Below are 23173 nucleotides of genomic sequence, written 5' to 3' on the forward strand. Positions count from 1 at the left end.
GGGAATAGCGGTGTATTTGGGATGACCGCTTGTACATCAGCCTCATAGGTATATTTTTAGCACCAACCTCAGGGGCTCCTTCTGTCCGCCAAGTCTCTGCTTGTAGGTATCATCTCACGGGTGCGAGGCCTGCACCCGTCCTGTAAGGATGTCCCTGATGTAACCCACCGAGGTCTGCACTTGCTGGTGTGGAACGGCCACCAAGAGCAGGAACGCGGACAGCCGCAGGGCTCCCCCACTCACCTTCTCCAGCGCCGCCTGGACCACTGACTCGCTCTCCGTGTCCAGCGCCGACGTGGCCTCGTCTAAAATCAGGATCTTGGGCTTTCGAACTAAAGCTCGGGCAATCGCGATTCTCTGTTTCTGCCCTCCACTCATTTGAGCTCCTTTTTCTCCTACCAATGTGTTAAATTTCTATTGAAAATAGGGGGGAAAAAGCATAGACACAGAAGGCTGCACGATTAAACGGCTGGGACAGGAAATGACAGGACACAGTCAGCTGTGTCCAATACCAGCCTCAGCCGTAAAACAATCAAGTAACTTTGGATTTGTTTTTGTAAAAACGAACAACTGTGTAAAAAGAGCCTAGTGAAAAGGACAAGGACAATTTGGCTAGAACTGAAAGAAATTTGACCATATGGCAATCAAGGATTTTTGGAAATGTTAATAATTTCAACTAATTTTCAAATACTTTTTAGACGTTTTTAGAGTGCTTTGAAGTCTTTAAAAGAACAATTGTAACAAACATATGTAAATTTAAATATTGAAACATTTATTAGCAGTGTGGCATATTATCCACAATTTCCTTTCTAGAGACTTACAAAAACCGTATTTAAAAAATTACTATGAAACAAACTTCCCCCTAAAACTTTTTACAATATTGGGAGACTTTTGAGTTTCTTATACCTTTTTTTTTTTTTTTTTGTAGAGACAGAGTCTCACTTTATGGCCCTCGGTAGAGTGCCGCGGCGTCACACAGCTCACAGCAACCTCCAACTCCTGGGCTTAGGCGATTCTCCTGCCTCAGCCTCCCGAGTAGCTGGGACTACAGGCGCCCGCCACAACGTCCGGCTATTTTTTTGTTGCAGTTTGGCTGGGGCTGGGTTTGAACCCGCCACCCTGGGTATATGGGGCCGGCGCCCTGCTCACTGAACCACAGGCGCCGCCCACCTTTTTTTTTGTAAATGCATTTTTTGTTTTTTCGTTTTGCAGGTTTTGGTTTTTTTTTTTGGCCTGGGCTGGGTTTGAACCCACCACCTCTAGTATATGGGGCCGGCACCCTACTCCTTTGAGCCACAGGCACTGCCCCTTTGGTAAATACATTTGCAACACAGTAAATATTGCTACATATTTGTGCTAGGGGTAACTTCTAGTACCAGTGAAACATTGCTAGTATTTCTTTTGAGTTATATCCCTGATTCAAAGTTCATTTCTTCAAAGATACACATTTAAATTCTCTTCCTAAACCTTTAATTTCTAAAAAACGGATCTTCACAATTTTCAAAAAATATCTAACCTATTGAATAATTTATACACAATAAAATGCACCCATTTTAAGGATATATCTCTATAAATTTTGACAAATGAGTATACTACCCCTATAAAGGACCAGAAGTTTTCTGTAGGCCTAGGAGGCTTCCTTGCATCATTTTTCAGTCAGAACCCACACCCTGACTCCAGATACCCTAGACTTGGTTTTTACCTTTATAGATCAATTCTGCTGGTTCTAGAACTTCATATAAAATGAAATCATGTGGTATGTATTTTGGGGGGCTGGCTTCTTTTACCTTGCACAGCGTTTTTCAAACTTTTTAATCTCGTGGTACACATGAACTTACAGTTTCATTTTCATGGCACACTTAAACTATATTGATCAAAATAAAGTAAAAAAAGGAATATACTTACTGTGCTTTGAACCTGAAAATAATTTAATTAATGATCTTTAAAAATTTTTGCTGCACACCTAAGATCCCCTCACTAAACACTGGTTGTAAATCACTAACCTAGCACAATATTTCTGAGACTCGCCTAAGTCGTATTAGTAATTACCCCTATTTATTTCCCTGTAGTGTTCCACACAATGAGAGTCTACCTTGGATTGCCAGATATAGCAAAAACAAACAAAACACACACACACACACAAAACATAGAATTCAGAAAAACAATGTATTTTTTAATACAAGTATGTTTCATGAACTATTTGGGGCATACTTATGCTAAAATTTTTTTTCATTATCTGGCCTAGATCTATCACAAATTGCTTATACAATCAGCTGCTGATGAAAATTTAGATTGTTTCCAATTTTTGACTATTATAATTAAAGCTGCTTTGAGTGTTCATGTGCAAGATATTTTTATGGTCATGTTTTCATTTCTTTCAGGTAAATACCTAGGAAAACAATGCTGAGTCATAAATTTATGATTATCATTATAACAGGTGATCAAATTGCTTTTTAAAATGGTTGTACAGATTTTACTTTTATCTGAATGAATGAGAGGTCTAGTTGTTTACATCATAACCAAAAGCTAAATCTGTTAATCTGTTTAATTTTGGCCATGCTAAGAGTGAAATAGTATCTCATGTGGTTTTACTTTGGATTTCCCTGGCGACTAATAAATAAGGTTGAATATTTCTCATGTATGTATTGTTCATTTGGTTATTCTTTTGTGAAATGTCTGTTCACATTTTTGTCCATTTTTTGTCTCATTACTGAATTACAACTGTACTTTATACATTCCAGATTCATGTCCTTATCAGATATATGTATTATCAATATTTTATTTTGCCTGTATCTTGCCTTTTTGTTTTCTAAATGGTGTCTTTTAAAAGAAGGTTTTAATTTTGACAAACTCCAGTTTATCATTTTTTTAATAATAATGCTTTTCAGTCTAAGAAATATTTGCCTACCTCAAAGTCATAAAATTTTTCTTATAAGTTTTTTCTCCCATTTATTTATTTATTATTTAAATAGAATTAGAGGTACAAATGGTTTTTTTTATCTTGCACCTTCTAAGTCTTCAATGTCCGTTAAGTCATGCTGTATGACCAGGAGTACCCACAGCTTATAAGTGAGGGTATACATATATAGTTTTAAATTTATTTTTTAGATTATTATTGGCACATAATAGTGTATCTTTATGAGTACATGTGATACTTTGATATAAGCATACAATGTGAATTAATCAAATCAGGGTAACTGGAGTATCCATTACCTCAGGCATTTAACATTTCTTTGTCTTAGGAACACTCTAATTTCAGTCTTTTAGTTCCTTTAAAGTATAGCATAACTTATTGTTGATTACGGTCACTTTGTTGTGTTATCAAATATTGTTCATTCTATCTCGCTATGCAACTGCATTTTTGCATCCACTTTACTCCCCGCCCCACCTCTCTTCCCAGCCTCTGGTAACCATTGTCCTACTCTGTCTCCATGAGATCAATTTTTTTTTTTTTTTTTGTAGAGACAGAGTCTCACTTTATGGCCCTCGGTAGAGTGCCGTGGCATCACATAGCTCACAGCAACCTCCAACTCCTGGGCTGAAGCCATTCTCTTGCCTCAGCCTCCCAAGTAGCTGAGACTACAGGCGCCCGCAACAACGCCCAGCTATTTTTTGGTTTGCAGTTCAGCCGGGGCTGGGTTTGAACCCGCCACCCTCAGTATATGGGGCCGGTGCCTTACCCACTGAGCCACAGGCACCGCTCAATTGTTTTTCTTTTTCTTTTTTCTTTTGAGACAGAGTCTCACTTTGTTGCCCAATTGTTGTACAATTCAAAATAGTTTAACAGAGTAAATTGCACATGAACTTTATGGACACCCTTATAATATTTCATTGTATGTACGTACAATTTCTTTATATACACTCGTTCATTGGTGGGCACTTTCCTTGATTCTGAATTTTGGCTATTGTGAATATTGCTTCGGTGAACATGGGAGTGCAGATATCTTTCTGATATTCTGAATTCCTCTCCCTTGGTTATGTACCCAGTTGTGGGATTTCAGGGTCAAAAGATAGTTCTATTTTAATTTCTTGATAAAGCTCTATACTGTTCTCCATAGTGGTTGTACTAATGTACATGCCAACAAAGAGTATCTGAGGTTCCTTTTCTCCACCTCCTTGCCAGCATTCATTATTGCTCATCTTTTGCATAAAAGCCATTTTAATTGGGATAAGATGATATCTCATTATAATTTTGATTTGCATTTCTCTAATGACTCATGATGATGAACATTTTTTCATATACCCGTTGAATGTTTATGTGTCTTCTTTTGAGCAATGTTTATTCAGATCCTTTGCCCATTTTTAATCATGTCATTTTACTTTTTCCTATTGGGTTGTTGGAGCTCCTTGTATATTTTAGTTATTAATCCCTTGTCAGATGGGTAGTTTGGCAGATATTTTCTCCCATCCTGTCACTTGTCTTTTTACTTTGTTGATAATTTCTTTTGCTGTGCAGAAGATTTTCAGTTTGATGTGATCCCATTTATACAATTTTGCTTTGGTTGACAGTGCTTCAGGTGTGTTACTCAATAAATCCTTGCCGAGATAAATGTCCTGAAGCATTTCTCCAATGTTTTCTTTTACTAGTTTCAGAGTTTCAAGTCTTACAGTGAAGTCTTTAATCCATTTTGATTTGATTTTTGTATACGGTGAGAGATAAGGGTCCAGTTTCTTTTTTCAGCACATGGGTATCAAGTTTTTCCAGGACCATTTGTTGAAGAGACTGTCCTTTCCCATTGTATGTTCTTGGCCCCACTGTCAAACATTAAGTTCACTATAGATGTGTGGATTTAGTTCTAGGTTCTCTATTCTGTTTCATTGGTCTACATGTCTGTTGTTATGCCGTACTATGCTTGGTCATTGCAGCTCTGTACTGTAACTTGAAGGCAGGGAATGTGATTCCTCTGGTTCTGTTCTTTTTGTTCAAGGTGGCTTAGGCTATTCTGGAAATTTTTCAGTTACATATAATTTTAGGATTTCTTTTCTATCTCTGTGAAGAATGCCATTGGTATTTTGATGGAGATTGCATTGAACATATAGATTGCTTTGGGTAGTATGGACATTTTAACACTATTAATTCTCCCAACTTTTTGTTGATTCTATCCATGTCTTTCTATACTATCTATCTCTCAAAAAGTTATTGTAGTAATCTTGGATAGGTTTGTCTTTTAGTTTTCCCACTTAATATATAGATGTTTTCTACACTGCAGTCAGAGGAGGAGGGTATTTATGTATTTGTGCACTTGCTGTTGCCAGTGAGTTGTGTACCTTCAGATGATTTCCTATCATTTATTTCAGGTTGAAGAACTTTTAGCATTTCTTATAGGACAGATCTGGTGTTGATGAAATCCCTCTGCTTTTTCTGGGAAAGTCTTCATTTCTCCTTTATGTTTGAAGGATATTTTTATAGGATATAATAATCTAGGGTTAAGGCTTTTTTTCTTTGTCATTTTGAATATGATGTACCACCTTCTCCTGGCATATAAGGTTTCCACTGAGAAGTCTTCTGTCAGATGTTTTGAAGCTCTTTAAACGTTATTTTTTCTTTATTTAGGCCCTTTTCAAATCTTTAGGACCTTAACCATTACATGCGTTGAGGTAGCCTTGTCTGGGTTAAATCTTCTTGGTGTTCTTTGATCTTCTTGCCCTGAATAGTGATGTCTTTCTCTAGGTTTGGAAACATCTGTGTTATTATTTCTTGGATAAACTTTCTATCCAATCTTTTTCTCTCTCTCTCTTTTTTTTTTTTTTTTTTTGCAGTTTTTGACCAGGGCCAGGTTTGAACCCACCACCTCTGGTATATGGGGCCGGCGCCCTACTCCTTTGAGCCACAGGCAACCCCCCAATCTCTCTTTTTACCTCCTCTTTATGGCCACTAACTCTTAAATTTGGCCTTTTGAGGCTACTTTCTAGATCTTGTAGGCATACTGCATTCTTACTTATTCTTTCTACTCTTCTGTGTATTTTCAAACAGGCTATTGTCAAGCTCACTAAATCTTTCTTTTGCTTTGTCAATTCTGTTGTTAAGAAACTCTGATGCATTTCTCTGTGTGTCAATTGAATTCTTAAGCTGTAGGTTTACTGCTTGAGTTTTAAATTATTTCAATCTCTTTGTTGAATTTCCCCAATAGGCGTCTGAACTCCTTCTCTGTGTTGTCTTGAATTCATTGAGCTTCTTCAGGACAGATATTTGGAATTATTTGTCTGAAAAGTCACCTGTTCCATCATTCTGGGGCTGATCACCGATACTTTATTTAGTTCACATGGTGAAGCTATGTCTTTCTGGATGTTCCTGATGCTTGTGGGTCTTCATCAATATCTGGACATTGAAGAGTTAGGTATTTATTTTAATCTTCATGGTCTGAGCTTTTTTGCACCCATCCTTCCTGAGAAGGCTTTCTAGATCTTTAAAGGAAATTGAGTATTGTGACCTAAGTGTTTGGTCATTGCAACTGTGTCAGCACGGGAGGTACCCCAAGTCCAGTGATGCTATGACTCTTGCAGATTCCTGGTGGTACCATTTTGGTGGACTTGCAGAAGATATGGGAGAATTTCCTGTATTACCAGGAAAAGTCTTTCATTCTCCTCTCACCCCCTGGGCTGGGAGGAGTGACGTGAGTGCTCCCTTATGGCCAGCAGCATCAGGTCGCACCTGAAACCATCCCTTCTCACCCAAAGCCTGAGGTGACTGTTGCCTGGCTACCTCTGATATTTATTCAATGCCCAAAAGCTCTTTATTCAGCAGATGGTGAATCCTGCTGGGACTGGGTTCTTCCCTTCAGGACAGCATGTTTCTTTCTGGCTCAGGGTAGATTCAGAAAAGCTATCTAAGAACTAAGGCCTGGACTCAGGGGCTTCAGGAGTGTGCTCAGTACTTTATTTTACTGTGGCTGAGTTGGTACCCAAGTTGAAAGACAAAGTCCTCTGTGCTCTTCCCTTTCCCTTTCTCAAGAGGAAGAAGACTCCTAGAGCCATAGTGCCCATAGTTGGGGAAGACTCCTAGAGCCATAGTGCCCATAGTTGGGGAAGGTGCCAAACCCACAGGCACTGGTTTGGCCATGCTGCTGGTGTATTATTGGGTCACATGCACTGTCGAGTCCACTGGATCCAAGGAGCCAGCATAGTTGCAGAAACTGTGCAAGGACTGAACCCTTTGTGGCCCAACTGCCTTACTAACTAAGTCCAAACTCGGGTTTCAGGGCAGAGAAAGAGGATTTCCCTTTGGCTGGGCTTGTCTAAGTGCCAACTCTGTGGGCACTGGCACAATTTGGCCCTGTGCTGTGTTCCCCTGTGTCAGGGGCAGGGGCAGCCCTGAGTTTCAGTGCAAAGTCCCATAATCACTTCACTCCCTTCCCCCAGCACATAAATTCTCTCTCCCCTGGGGGTGCTGGCGTGGCCCTGCCAAGGGATGAGGTAGGGGTGGTGTAGGAAATGCAAGACTGTCCTTTCTGTTCTCTTCTGTGCCTGCCACTTCAATACGATGTTAAAACCGGGTATTAAGGCTTATCTGACTTTTGCTTCTTGCTTGTGGGTAGTTGCTGAATTTGGTGTTTGTGCAGAGGGATGATTACTGGACGATTTTATTTGGCCATCTTGCTCTGCCCCCTTTCCACTTAGTATAATGACCTTCAGTTCTCTCTATATTGCTGCAAAAAATATTATTGCATTCTTTTTGATGACTGAATAGTATTCTATGGTGTGTGTGTGTGTGTGTGTGTGTGTCTATTTTCTTTACCCACTCATCAGTGGGTGGGCGCTTAGGTCAGTTCCACATTCAGCAATTGTGAATTGTGCCACAATGAACACACCAGTGCAAGTGTCCTTTTTAGACATAGCTTTTTTCATAGTATTTCCTTATTAGCCTTTTAATGTCTTTGAGATCATTCGTCAAGCACTTTCTTTCATTCCTGATATCAGTCATAATCCTCTCCTCCCTCCCCTCCCCTTCCCCTGCCCCTTCCCTTCCTTTCCCTCCCCTTTTCTCCTCCTCTCCCTCCTCCTCCTTCTCTTTCTCTCTCATCCTTGCTCGAGGTTTACTCATTTTATTGATGTTTTCAAGAAAACAGCTTTTGGTCTCAATCATTGTTTCTCCTGTTCTCCAGTTTTAGCTTTCACTAATTTCTGCTTTAATTTAGATTATTGTTTTGGGTTAATTTGCTCTTCTCTATTTAGTTTCACAAGGTGGAAAATTGATTTTCAGCTTATAGATCATTTTTCTTTTCTAAAAATGAGCATTTGATTTTATAAGTTTATCTAAAAGCAGTACTTTAACCATATTCAATATGTACTAATACACTAATGTACTAATATGTACATTATATGTACTAATATGTACTAATATTTAGTTCAAAATACTTCCTAGTTTTCAAAACTTCCCCTTTGAACCATATAGATTATTTAGAAGTGTGTTAATTAATTTTCAAATATTCGTTTTTTTCCAGATATATGTCTGTTATTGATTACTAGTTGAATTCTATTATGATCTAAAGAATGTATTTTATGTTTTCTATTCTTTAAAATTGCTAAGGCTCTGCTATGTTTTGTTCTGTTTGTTTAATGACCCAGAACATTGTTCATCTCAGTTACTATTCCATGGGCCCTTGAGAAGCACGCATTCTGCTACTGTTGGCTAGCGTGTTCTGTGCACGTCCCTTAGACCTGGCTGGTTGGTAACATCCTTAACGCTACTTATATCCTTACTGACAGTCCCTACTGGTTCTACAAGTATAGAAGCCTTCACAACTAAAATCGCGAATTTGCCTATTTCCCTTTTCTGATGTAACAGTTTTTGCCTCATTTATTTTGACATTCTTTTAAGAATGAATAAACATTTAGGATCATACTTTTTTTTGCATACAGGTTGTATTTTCCTATGTCTGTGCATGTCTAGTTTCAATAGACTATACACTGAATACTGTGTATGATGTGTTTCAGAATCTGAAAATGTTGATTTTTTTGCAGTAGGCAATTCAAATACTGACTGATCATCTGGAACTTGAGCAATCTTGATTTTATGCTTTGTTGGAGTAAATGTGTAGAAAGCATAATAACTTGGCAGAACCAATCTCTAAATTCTGTCCCCTCTGGGGATTTGTCATGGCTTGGTTTCAGGCTTTGTTAGGGCAGGCCTAGAGTACATCCTATTCTAAGGTAGGGTCCTGACTCCTAAGGTGTGACTTTTTTGTGTCCTTCCTATGTGCTTGGGATGTTAAAAGGGTTAATGTGCTCTCAGCATCCACGCTGACTGGGCTGCACTTCCAGCAGCCCCACAGCACTGTCTGACTTCTGGTATCTTTTCTACTCCCAGATTTGTGGCGAGTAGTCTTACCCTCAGACAGGGATTCCCGAGGGATGCCCACATGGACTTCTGCCCCCCATCTCAACTCTACAGCTCCTGTATCACCTCTCCAAGTTACTTGAGCTGCCCTAAAATTAGATTTGTGTTTTTTAGCTCAGTGGGGCTGCCATGTTTTGTCTGGATTCCAGTTCATAGAGATGAGGTCAGCACTGTGTTCCCAAGGCAGAATGCTGCAAATTCATAGAGTTCCTTCTTCATTTTCTTTCTCTCAGGGATTGTAGTCTTTCACTACATCTTGTCCAGTGCGTGGAAACAATGGCCCTGTGCTTCATATGTTTTAGTTAGTTTTATGGTTGTTTATGGGAGAAGGCTTAGACAGTGGTATCTACTCCTAACATTAATACATTAATTTAAAAATTGATGCTATTCATCTTTGAACATAGCTTTCCTTGTTTTTTCACTTGCCTAAAATAGACACTTCTGGAACTTTTCTTTGTTTTTATACTTTTATTTCTATGGTTATCTATGTATGGCAGTGCAATTTAGTTTCATAATGGTAAGCTACTACCTTTAATTTGTTAAATTAGATTTTCAGGATTTACTATTAGATTTATAGCAAATGGCATTTTTGTGTAGTATTGACTTTTTAGTAAAAGCAAATAGTAACTTATGGGGTATAATTTAAGAAGCAACAGAAAGCTCCCAATTTCCACATGGGAAATGATGAGCATTGGTGTTTTGGGAAAAGAAAGTCACTGAAAGGAGCAAAGGTCAGTTAAGAAAGCATGTGTGCCCAAACTAGAGCCAAAGGATCACCTCAGCCTTTAAGGATTTTTATGGCCTAAATTCTATCCTAATTATGGTCTTAAGTAACGGGCATAATAAGGAGAAAGAGTTAATACTGGCATAACAAAAGATTTTGTGGAGAAAGCAAAAGAAAAAATAAAATTATTATAACCCAAGAGGTGGGTTTGTAACATATGTCTGTTAAAATGAATTTTTTTCTTCTTTTAACCTTCTGGAATGATGAATATTTATATGTATTTTAATTTCAAATCTCATCCTTTCATATTTCACAGGGTGCACCCCACAGAGATTTCAGGTAATACTGATAAACTAATAATTAAGGAAATGTAAATTAATGGTTTTATAGCTCTTTTAATTCTAAAAATCCATCAAGATCTGATACGTTCTATTGCCAGGAATTTTAGTTTACTCTATCTCTTTCCAAGCATGATACCACACTTCTCATCAGATATTAGCTCCATGTGCTTAAAAAATAATCAGTTTTCCTTCTGCCTTGTCACAGAACCAATCTGAACATCATGTGGGTGACATTCCCACTCTGACCACAAGATGGCCTCACAAATCAACATTTTACAGACACATCTCTCATCTTAGGCTGATGATTTTCCCTCCTTGCTCTTTGTCACACTTCAACATATCCTTCACTTTTTTCTTTTCCGTTTGTAGCACTAAATATGACACTTTTTAAAATTGGCCTTTCTTTTTTTTTTTTTTTTGTAGAGACAGAGTCTCACTGTACCGCCCTCGGGTAGAGTGCCGTGGCCTCACACAGCTCACAGCAACCTCTAACTCCTGGGCTTAAGCGATTCTCTTGCCTCAGCCTCCCGAGCAGCTGGGACTACAGGCGCCCGCCACAACGCCCGGCTATTTTTTTGTTGCGGTTTGGCCGGGGCCGGGTTTGAACCCGCCACCCTCAGCATATGGGGCCGGCGCCCTACTCACTGAGCCACAGGCGCCGCCCTAAAATTGGCCTTTCATTGATGAATTTCTATCTCCATCTCTCTTTCATTACCATGCTGTCTTTTCTACATATGTTTCATCTTGGACAAGCCATAAATGAAGCATTCTCCTATTCTGCAGAAATAACCGTTTCATTATCTTAGAGGGCGGCGGTGCGGTAGCTGCAAGCTCAGGGCTGAGGGCGCAGGTGTACTCACGTTAGGAAACTCCATTATAAAATCATAAGCATTCGCTTCCTTTGCTGCTTTCTCCATCTCTTCATCGGTCACGCCATCTCGCCCACACTTAATGTTCCTACTGATGGTGGTCCCGAACAAAACAGGCTCTTGTCTGACCACTCCAATATGTTCTCGGTAATAGCGCACATTTAAAGCTCTGATGTCCTTCCCGTCCACTGTGATCTGCCAATCCAAAGAATATTTTAGAGTCTTTCTTTCTTTTTTTTTTTATTGTTGGGGATTCATTGAGGGTACAATAAGCCAGGTTACACTGATTGCATTTGTTAGGTAAAGTCCTCTTGCAATCATGTGTTGCTCCCAGAAGGTGTGGCACACACCAAGGCCCCATCCCTCTCCCTCCTTCCATTATATTTATATTAGGAAACTCCATTATCATTCCAGAAGGTTAAAAGAAGAAAAAATTTCATTTTAACAGACATATGTTACAAACCCACTTCTTGGGTTATAATAATTTTATTTTTTCTTTTGCTTTTTCCACAATAATACAAATATAATGGAGTACACCTGCACCCTCTGCTTTTCCTCCCCCCCCCATGACCTTAATTGTCATTAATTGTCCTCATATCAAAATTGAGTACATAGGATTCATGCTTCTCCATTCTTGTGATGCTTTACTAAGAATAATGTCTTCCACGTCCATCCAGGTTAATACGAAGGATGTAAAGTCTCCATTTTTTCTTTTTTCACTTTTTTTTTTTTTTATTGTGGGGGATTCATTGAGGGTACAATAAGCCAGGTTACACTGATTGCAATTGTTAGGTAAAGTCCCTCTTGCAATCATGTCTTGCCCCCATAAAGTGTGACGCACACCAAGGCCCCACCCCCCTCCCTCCGTCCCTCTTTCTGCTTCCCCCCCATAACCTTAATTGTCATTAATTGTCCTCATATCAAAATTGAGTACATAGGATTCATGCTTCTCCATTCTTGTGATGCTTTACTAAGAATAATGTCTTCCACTTCCATCCAGGTTAATACAAAGGATGTAAAGTCTCCATTTTTTTTAATGGCTGAATAATATTCCATGGTATACATATACCACAGCTTGTTAATCCATTCCTGGGTTGGTGGGCATTTAGGCTGTTTCCACATTTTGGCAATTGTAAATTGAGCTGCAATAAACAGTCTAGTACAAGTGTCCTTATGATAAAAGGATTTTTTTCCTTCTGGGTAGATACCCAGTAATGGGATTGCAGGAGTCTTTTTTACTAGTCCAAAATACAAGCTGAGAAGTAGCATATTTCTGTTACCAGAGATTGACTATATTTTGATAAAATATTTATAACATGTATAAGGTTGGACAATTAAGCTCAAATTTGCAAATTCATCGTAGAGGAAGTGCTATATGCCCCATTGCAGAGTATTGCTATGGTTGTCTTTGAAGTACTCCCCTTGGGAAGCTATGCATGAACAAGTGCCTAGTTTACCCTTCAAAGCATTTTATCAAAGCATTTTATCTAGGATGAATTTGGAAACTTAATTCTGTCAGACCCCATCCCACGATACCTCCAATGGCCATTCCAAGAAAAAGAGTTCCAAAATTGCTTTGAAGGGCAGACTAGGCCCTGGGGTGGGTGCATAGCTTCCCAAGGGGAATACATGGAAGGTGACTGTGGTGATATTCAGCAAGGAGGGATGCAATACTTTTTTAAGGATGACTTCACAAACTTAATTGTCTGACCTCATATATCATCAGTAGACATTTTTTTTCTGACAGGAACAAACAAAATCTCAAAAAATAATTGGCTTAAAATCTTGACAGACCACCTCAATTCCTTTACCCCAAGATCCACAAATTAGGTACTACAAAGATAAATATTCTAGGTGCCACAAATGTTATTATGTAGACACACATATCAAACTTCATTTTGTTCTTTGAAGATTGACGTGACCTTTAAGTTTCTTCTACGAATTGGCCTTTATTTCCTTTCCTCAATAGCTCACTCCTCTGCAAAAGCCAAAGTGCATTCCATTCATTGTTAGACATAGTAGTAAATGAACTTTGTCTTCTCCATAGTGAGCACCATTATCTCTTACCCCAGTGTATTCCAGAGGCAAGAAGGCAGTGTTTGGTAATGATAACTCGGAGACTGTTTCTCACCAATGCAGGCCTTCTGTCTGGGCATGAGTTTTCTATGCAACTGCTTTATACATGGAATACTAATTTATTTAGTCCAGTATTAGCATAGACATATGGGTCTAGGATTCTCCTTTACTGAGGAGTAAAATTTGAATGAAACCAGACTGTTGGAGAGTAGATTTTCTTTTAAAAACAACAGTTGACATTTTGAATAGAAGCATTAAGTATTATGCACTTATGAATATCACATACAGTCTCATTCTCTAGGCCATTTACAGCGTTGAAAATGTTAAGTCTAACATTATAAACTACAGAAAAAAAAGTAAGAGTGTGGATATTTTCTATAGGCATCATTCTCCTGGGATGTTTTTGAGAAAGTTTGAAATCCTGGGTACCATAAATTGCTATGCAATTTTTTTTCACAGCATTCAATCCCTTTCAACACACTATATAATCTACTTATTTTATTTATTGTCTGTCTCGATTTATTAGAATGTAATTTTTAAGAAGAGATTTTCATTGTATCTGTTTTGTTCACCAAAGTAGTTCCAGAACACAGAACAGTGTGTAACACATAGAAGTATTTGTGGATTCTTGCTTTTGAGATATCATCTAACTTCAGTAAGATTAGCTCATATCACAAAATCCCAAGACCAGACATGTTGGCATGGATGTGGAGAAAAGGGAACACTTCTATACTGCTGGTGGGAATGCAAATTAATATATTCCTTTTGGAAAAATGTTTGGAGAACACTTTAGAGATCTAAAAATAGATCTGCCATTCAATCCTATAATTCCTCTACTAGGTATATACCCAGAAGACCAAAAATCACATTATAACAAAGATATTTGTACCAGAATGTTTATTGCAGCCCAATTCATAATTGCTAAGTTATGGAAAAAGCCCAAGTGCCCATCGATCCACAAATGGATTAATAAATTGTGGTATATGTACACCATGGAATATTATGCAGCCTTAAAGAAAGATGGAGACTTTACCTCTTTCATGTTTACATGGATGGAGCTGGAACATATTCTTCTCAGTAAAGTATCTCAAGAATGGAAGAAAAAGTGTCCAATGTGCTCAGCCCTACTATGAAACTAATTTATGGCTTTCATATGAAAGCTATAACCCAGTTATAACCTAAAAATATGGGGAAGGGGGAGAGGGAGGGGAGGAAGAGGGAAGGATGGACGGAGGGAGGGAGGGTGATAGGTGGAATTACACCTGCGGTGCATCTTATAAGGGTCCATGTGAAACTTAGTAAATGTAGAATATAAATGTCTTAACACAATAACTAAGAAAATGCCAGGAAGGCTATTTTTTTTTTTTTCGTAGAGACAGAGCGTCACTTTATGGCCCTCAGGTAGAGTGCCATGGCATCACACAGCTCACAGCAACCTCCAACTCCTGGGCTTAAGCGATTTTCTTGATTCAGCCTCCAGAGTAGCTGGGACTACAGGCGCCCGCCACAACGCCCAGCTATTTTTGGTTGCAGTTCAGCCAGGGCCGGGTTTGAACCCTCCACCCTCGGTATATGGGGCCGGCGCCTTACCGACTGAGCCACAGGCGCCGCTCCCAGGAAGGCTATGTTAACCAGTGTGATGAAAATGTGTCAAGCGGTCTATAAAACCAGTGTATGGTGCCCCATGATCACATTAATGTACACAGCTATGATTTAATAATAATAATAATAAAAGAAGTATTTGTGGAATGGATGAATACACAGAGAAGAAAATGATATAGCTTCCCTCCCAGCCCCACTGTTAAAAATTAAAGTTGACATAGCTGTGAGAGCTCCCCAGGTGGTACTTCCAAATTCCATCCTGTGGACCAACCATGATTTTGCTAGCTGCACTTACAAAGCCATCATCGGGATCATATAACCTCTGCAGAAGCTGGACTGCCGTGCTCTTCCCACTGCCATTGGGGCCAACCAAGGCTACTGTCTCTCCAGACTTAATTGTGAGATCCAGACCTTTCAGAATCTGTCAGAATATGTGAGGGATGAGAATCATAAGACTAATATAAGCTAGAATATGATGGACACATTTCCATTAACTTGTTTTCGTTTTATTTATAATTACAAATAGAAAACAAATTCTTCTGTGAAGCTTAAAAACAAATTTAGATCTTGTTGTGTTTGTTTCATGTACATGTATAATACTAACCTATATATATAATTTTGGAAAATAATAGTGAAAGAATCTCTCATCATCTCTTTATGTACAGGAAAGATCTAAGTTAAGTGCACTTAGAGAATATTAACCAGCCATAGCAAACTCTAGCATTTTCAATTAAAATACCTTATATGAATTTCAAGCCTACCAAGAGTATGAGAGTTTTATTTTTTTAATTTGCAACAACTGAATGAAATCTTGCCAGACAGCTTCATATGCTATGTAAGGAATCTCTTCCTTAGAATATTTTTACATTATGGCAAAGCATATTCCAAAATAAGACAACTGGCAGGGCTTCTTAGACCTGGTGGGATTTTACCATTAGAAACCATCCCTCTTCAGTGTTGTATCTCATAGTGACATTTCAACATAGGGAGAACATTTAAAAATTTTTCAGTTAACTGGGAGTTGCTACTACCATATAGGGTCCCAAGGACCTGCACTGATGTGAGAGAATCTTCACAATAACTTATCTTCTTGAAATGTCAATAGCGATTCTATTAAAAAACTCTAACCTATCTTTGCGTCCATCTGTTACCTGTTCAGCCCCAAATGCAGGAATCTATCTCTCCTTGAATTCTCTCACTTTGATCTCACTATTTGTAAAGAAATGGGTCCTTTTAAAGAAGGACATAAAACCTTCAAAGGGCCAAGCAATGGAAACATTCTTTAAAGGAATTGAGAAACTGGGCTCCAGCCAAAATACCTCCTCTTCCACCTGCACTTGTATTCTAGGCTAGGTTTCTGGTCACCCCTTGAAATAAGCTGTGTTTTATTTATTTAAAATGGGTGGACTTGGCTTGACACCCATAGCTCAGTACTTAGGACGCTGGCCACATACATCAGGGCTGGCGGGTTTGAATCCGGCCAGGGCCTGCTAAACAATGACACTACAACAAAAAAATAGCCGGGTGTTGTGATAGGTGCCTGTAGTCCCAGCTACTTGGGAGGCTGAGGCAAGAGAATCACTTAAGCCCAAGAGCTGTAGGTTGCAGTGAGCTGTGATGCCACAGCACTCTACTGAGGGTGACATAGTGAGACTGTCTCAAACAAACAAATAAACAAAACCTAAAGTGGGTGGACTTTAAAAAATACTCATTTTTCAGCTTAATAAAAAAGGTTAGGTTACAAAAGTTCATTTTGAGAATAATTATTTAAAACTCAGAGAGCATATTCCCATGCAACATAGTGGTGCAATTGGTGCTTAAGTCCCCAGGAAGCTGATCGAAATGTAGTTGCACATAGAGCCTGAAATGCTCTAGGGTTAGAAGAATGGTGGAAAATAAGATGATTCAAAAAATAGTATGTAGGAAAAATTTTTTTAAAAAGAGAGAAATTCAATCAAAGTTTTAATCAGAGAAAGATAAGAAAGTAGGAGTAGGTAGATGCTTTTTAACCCTTTCCAATTCAATTATTCAACCGTCCACGAACTCCCCAGCTCTTATTTATTTTGGGTGGGAAAGAGGTTGGTGGATTACTTGTAATTATTCTGCAGCTTTAAAAGAGAAAGACATAAAATAAAAATATGAACTCACCTGATGATTTTCTATTTTAGGCTATATAAAATAATTAAAGTGCTTTTATTTTCATTTATAAATTTAAAAAATCATTACGTCCATCCAACATAAGGGTTAGTGCAATTTCTATAAGAGACATTAGAGGTTGATGACATTAGTAATTTTATATATTTCACTTAAAACCATGTCCCTCTTTTTGTATGAAACAGGTGTATTAGTAATTGCCCTTTGCAATCTTTGACAACAACTACTTTTTGGGGTAAATACAGTAACAAAATGAAAGGGGAAAGACAATAGAAGAGGAGGCACATTTCACAAGAATTTGTCAAAGGCTGAATGACAGAGGTAATAGGTTAAATCGTGTGTGTGTATGTGTAAAAAGGGAGAAATTATGTGAGGCACAATTGCTAGTGCAATAAAAGCCTTAGGAAAGGGAGAGAGCAAAGACACAGTGCACAATTCTCCCAGTTTAGGGACCAGGAGGTTAAAATGAGTTATCTGTGTTGAGTGGGCTAACATCCACCAATAGGTGGCACCATAAATTCAAGACGTTTTGGTGTGTTCCCCAATCCAGAGTATAGGAATTTTAGAGAGCTGAAAATGGTTTAGTTAATTGAGTGTAGAAAAGAGGCTGTAATGTATAATTAGTTGCTCTAGAATTATTTGTTCATGACCTATCTGTCCATCTATCTACCTACCTACTGAAGTCTCTAAACAAAGTAGCCACGGTCTTGGCCAAAGTGCTATTTAATAACCTTATGAGAAGAGAGCTTAGGCAGTAGAAGATATTATCAGAAAACGGTATAACTGTTTAATTTGACTTACCTTGATGGATGGTCTTGAAGGATAGCTGAAAGAAACATTTTTAAACTCCACAGTTCCTTCTATGCATTCAGGTTTATATCCAGTTGTTGAAAAGTTATCTATACTGGGTTTCTTGGAAAAACAAAGGGAATGCCATAAATCTTCAAAGGACTAAACATTCTCCAGATTATACAAATAGTTTAAAGATGGTTTTCTTTTTACAACACTTTCCTTTCTGCTGCAGGAATGCATTGAGTTAAACATGAAAGTTTCAATAAAACACAATCGCCCTCACAGGAAGAGTTAAAAGCAATCTCTGATTACATAACTAATCTGGCCAATGTATATTGGCCATGTATATTGGCCAACAATAGAATATACATTGGCCCATTCTATTGTTTTAGAGAAATGAATGAGCCTGTTTTTGGTCTTGTTATTGCAGTATTGGTAATTACTATTGAAAGCAACAAGAGGTCTTACCTTATCAATAACCTGAAAAATATTAAAGGCGGCTCCTCGAGCTATGGTGAAGGTTTCAAAGTGAGGGGCTGCTGCTCCGATGCAGTAACTACTATGAATTACACTGAAGAAAACCTACAAGAACAAAAAATAATATTTACTCTCAGCTGTCATATAAGAAAGAAAAGAGAATGAAGTGTCTAATTGGTTTAGGCTCACAGAGAGATGTTAGAGGAATAAGGTAAGGAAGAATGAAAAATGTGATCAAATATAAAGGAAACACAAGTTAATCCAGGTATCTTCAGCCTTTTCCTAATATGGGACAATTATTGAGTGTCCCATATTTCTGGGGTTATCACCTGCTGGGCTACCCATGTAGGACATCTGCTCACTGAAGGGAGGTAGCCATAAAGACAGTGGCTCTTGGTGGTCAACTTCGTGAGCTTTAACAAGACAAGTGTGATGGATTTCGGAGACATTGTACTATTTCTACTCAAAAGGTTTTGAGTTCTTGTATTACTGGACAGCTGTCCAATTCCAGACAGAGACATGTATGCAAAAAGTTCAATAAGGAAAGAACACCTAAGCCAAGTGCCATAATCCCGGCCATCTAGATGAGGATACTAAGGCTTAACAACTCCCTCACTCAGTGCCAGTATCCCTGTCATCTAGTTGAGGAAACTAAGGCTTAACAACTCCTTCACTCAGGGCCAGTATCCCTGTCATCTAGTGGAGGATACTAAGGCTTAACAACTCCCTCACTCAGGGCCAGTATCCCTATCATCTAGTTTAGGATACTAAGGCTTAACAACTCCTTCGCTCAGTGCCAGTATCCCTGTCATCTAGTTGAGGATACTAAGGCTTAACAACTCCCTCACTCAGGGCCAGTATCCCTAACATCTACTTGAGGATACTAAGGCTTAACAACTCCTTCACTCAGGGCCAGTATCCCTAACATCTAGTTGAGGATACTAAGGCTTAACAACTCCTTCGCTCAGTGCCAGTATCCCTGTCATCTAGTTGAGGATACTAAGGCTTAACAACTCCTTCGCTCAGTGCCAGTATCCCTGTCATCTAGTTGAGGATACTAAGGCTTAACAACTCCTTCACTCAGGCCCAGTATCCCTATCATCTAGTTGAGGATACTAAGGCTTAACAACTCCTTCGCTCAGTGCCAGCATCCCTGTCATCTAGTTGAGGATACTAAGGCTTAACAACTCCTTTACTCAGGGCCAGTATCCCTGTCATCTAGTTTAGGATACTAAGGCTTAACAACTCCTTCGCTCAGTGCCAGTATCCCTGTCATCTAGTTGAGGATACTAAGGCTTAACAACTCCCTCACTCAGGGCCAGTATCCCTAACATCTACTTGAGGATACTAAGGCTTAACAACTCCTTCACTCAGGGCCAGTATCCCTAACATCTAGTTGAGGATACTAAGGCTTAACAACTCCTTCGCTCAGTGCCAGTATCCCTGTCATCTAGTTGAGGATACTAAGGCTTAACAACTCCTTCGCTCAGTGCCAGTATCCCTGTCATCTAGCTGAGGATACTAAGGCTTAACAACTCCTTCACTCAGTGCCAGTATCCCTGTCATCTAGTTGAGGAAACTAAGAATTAACAACTCCTTCACTCAGGGCCAGTATCCCTATCATCTAGTTGAGGATACTAAGGCTTAACAACTCCTTCGCTCAGTGCCAGTATCCCTGTCATCTAGCTGAGGATACTAAGGCTTAACAACTCATTTACTTAGGACCAGTATCCCTGTCTCTAGATGAGGATACTAAGGCTTAACAATTCATTCACTAGTACCAGTATCCCTGTCTCTAGATGAGGATACTAAGGCTTAACAATTCATTCACTAGTACCAGTATCCCTGTCATCTAGTTGAGGAAACGAAGACTTAACAACTCCTTCACTCAGGGCCAGTATCCCTATCATCCAGTTGAGGATACTAAGGCTTAACAACTCCTTCGCTCAGTGCCAGTATCCCTGTCATCTAGTTGAGGATACTAAGGCTTAAAACTCATTTACTTAGTACCAGTATCCTTGTCTCTAGATGAGGATACTAAGGCTTAACAATTCATTCACTAGTACCAGTATCCCTGTCATTTAGTTGAGGATACTAAGGCTTAACAATTCATTCACTAGTACCAGTATCCCTGTCATCTAGTTGAGGAAACGAAGACTTAACAACTCCTTCACTCAGGGCCAGTATCCCTATCATCCAGTTGAGGATACTAAGGCTTAACAACTCCTTCGCTCAGTGCCAGTATCCCTGTCATCTAGTTGAGGATACTAAGGCTTAAAACTCATTTACTTAGTACCAGTATCCTTATCTCTAGATGAGGATACTAAGGCTTAACAATTCATTCACTAGTACCAGTATCCCTGTCATTTAGTTGAGGATACTAAGGCTTAACAACTCCTTCACTCAGTGCCAGTATCCCTGTCATCTAATTGAGGATACTAATGCTTAACAACTCCTTCTCTCAGTGCCAGTATCCCTGTCATCTAGTTGAGGAAACTAAGGCTTAACAACTCCTTCTCTCAGTGCCAGTATCCCTGTCATCTAGTGGAGGATACTAAGTCTTAACAACTCCTTCACTCAGGGCCAGTATCCCTATCATCTAGTTGAGGATACTAAGGCTTAACAACTCCTTCACTCGGCCAGTATCCCTGTCATCTAGTTGAGGATACTAAGGCTTAACAACTCCTTCGCTCAGTGCCAGTATCCCTGTCATCTAGCTGAGGATACTAAGTCTTAACAACTCCTTCACTCAGTGCCAGTATCCCTGTCATCTAGTTGAGGAAACTAAGAATTAACAACTCCTTCACTCAGGGCCAGTATCCCTATCATCTAGTTGAGGATACTAAGGCTTAACAACTCCTTTGCTCAGTGCCAGTATCCCTGTCATCTAGCTGAGGATACTAAGGCTTAACAACTCCTTCACTCAGTGCCAGTATCCCTGTCATCTAGTTGAGGAAACTAAGAATTAACAACTCCTTCACTCAGGGCCAGTATCCCTATCATCTAGTTGAGGATACTAAGGCTTAACAACTCCTTCGCTCAGTGCCAGTATCCCTGTCATCTAGCTGAGGATACTAAGGCTTAACAACTCATTTACTTAGGACCAGTATCCCTGTCTCTAGATGAGGATACTAAGGCTTAACAATTCATTCACTAGTACCAGTATCCCTGTCTCTAGATGAGGATACTAAGACTTAACAATTCATTCACTAGTACCAGTATCCCTGTCATCTAGTTGAGGAAACGAAGACTTAACAACTCCTTCACTCAGGGCCAGTATCCCTATCATCCAGTTGAGGATACTAAGGCTTAACAACTCCTTCGCTCAGTGCCAGTATCCCTGTCATCTAGTTGAGGATACTAAGGCTTAAAACTCATTTACTTAGTACCAGTATCCTTGTCTCTAGATGAGGATACTAAGGCTTAACAATTCATTCACTAGTACCAGTATCCCTGTCATTTAGTTGAGGATACTAAGGCTTAACAACTCCTTCACTCAGTGCCAGTATCCCTGTCATCTAATTGAGGATACTAATGCTTAACAACTCCTTCTCTCAGTGCCAGTATCCCTGTCATCTAGTTGAGGAAACTAAGGCTTAACAACTCCTTCACTCAGGGCCAGTATCCCTGTCATCTAGTGGAGGATACTAAGTCTTAACAACTCCTTCACTCAGGGCCAGTATCCCTATCATCTAGTTGAGGATACTAAGGCTTAACAACTCCTTCACTCAGGGCCAGTATCCCTGTCATCTAGTTGAGGATACTAAGACTTAACAACTCCTTCTCTCAGTGCCAGTATCCCTGTCATCTAGTTGAGGATACTAAGACTTAACAACTCTTTCACTCAGGGCCAGTATCCCTGCCATCTAGTGGAGGATACTAAGACTTAACAACTCCTTCACTCAGTGCCAGTATCCCTGTCATCTAGTGGAGAATACTAAGACTTAACAACTCCTTCACTCAGGGCCAGTATCCCTGTCATCTAGTTGAGGATACTAAGGCTTAACAACTCCTTCACTCAGGGCCAGTATCCCTGTCATCTAGTTGAGGATACTAGTGCTTAACAACTCCTTCACTCAGTGCCAGTATCCCTGTCATCTAGTGGAGAATACTAAGACTTAACAACTCCTTCACTCAGGGCCAGTATCCCTGTCATCTAGTTGAGGATACTAAGGCTTAACAACTCCTTCACTCAGGGCCAGTATCCCTGTCATCTAGTTGAGGATACTAGTGCTTAACAACTCCTTCACTCAGTGCCAGTATCCCTATCATCTAGTTGAGGAAACTAAGACTTAACAACTCCTTCACTCAGGGCCAGTATCCCTGTCGTCTAGTTGAGGATACTAAGGCTTAGCAACTCCTTCACTCAGTGCCAGTATCCCTGTCGTCTAGTTGAGGATACTAATGCTTAACAACTCCTTCTCTCAGTGTCAGTATCCCTGTCATCTAGTTGAGGAAACTAAGACTTAACAACTCCTTCACTCAGGGCCAGTATCCCTGTCGTCTAGTTGAGGATACTAAGGCTTAGCAACTCCTTCACTCAGTGCCAGTATCCCTGTTATCTAGTTGAGGATACTAAGGCTTAACAACTCCTTCTCTCAGTGCCAGTATCCCTGTCGTCTAGTTGAGGATACTAAGGCTTAACAACTCCTTCACTCAGTGCCAGTATCCCTGTCGTCTAGTTGAGGATACTAAGGCTTAACAACTCCTTCTCTCAGTGCCAGTATCCCTATCATCTAGTTGAGGATACTAAGGCTTAACAACTCCTTCACTCAGTGCCAGTATCCCTGTCATCTAGTGG

At 39.5% G+C, this 23173-nt stretch overlaps 1 protein-coding gene across 2 annotated transcripts in view; it reads right to left on the reverse strand.

Annotated features, from left to right (window-relative positions):
* ABCB5 (ATP binding cassette subfamily B member 5) overlaps positions 1–23173 on the reverse strand; it is a 124221-nt gene that overhangs the window by 84416 nt on the left and 16632 nt on the right. For both annotated transcript variants that reach the window (XM_053609153.1, XM_053609154.1), the window contains 5 exons: positions 18364–18477; positions 17905–18015; positions 15245–15370; positions 11263–11466; positions 244–414 (listed from right to left, as the gene is read on the reverse strand). In XM_053609153.1, coding sequence (XP_053465128.1) covers positions 244–414; positions 11263–11466; positions 15245–15370; positions 17905–18015; positions 18364–18477 — 726 coding nt within the window. The remainder of the gene's footprint in view (positions 1–243; positions 415–11262; positions 11467–15244; positions 15371–17904; positions 18016–18363; positions 18478–23173) is intronic.

Source organism: Nycticebus coucang, chromosome 11 (assembly GCF_027406575.1).
Source record: "Nycticebus coucang isolate mNycCou1 chromosome 11, mNycCou1.pri, whole genome shotgun sequence".
Classification (NCBI taxonomy): Eukaryota; Metazoa; Chordata; class Mammalia; order Primates; family Lorisidae; genus Nycticebus; species Nycticebus coucang.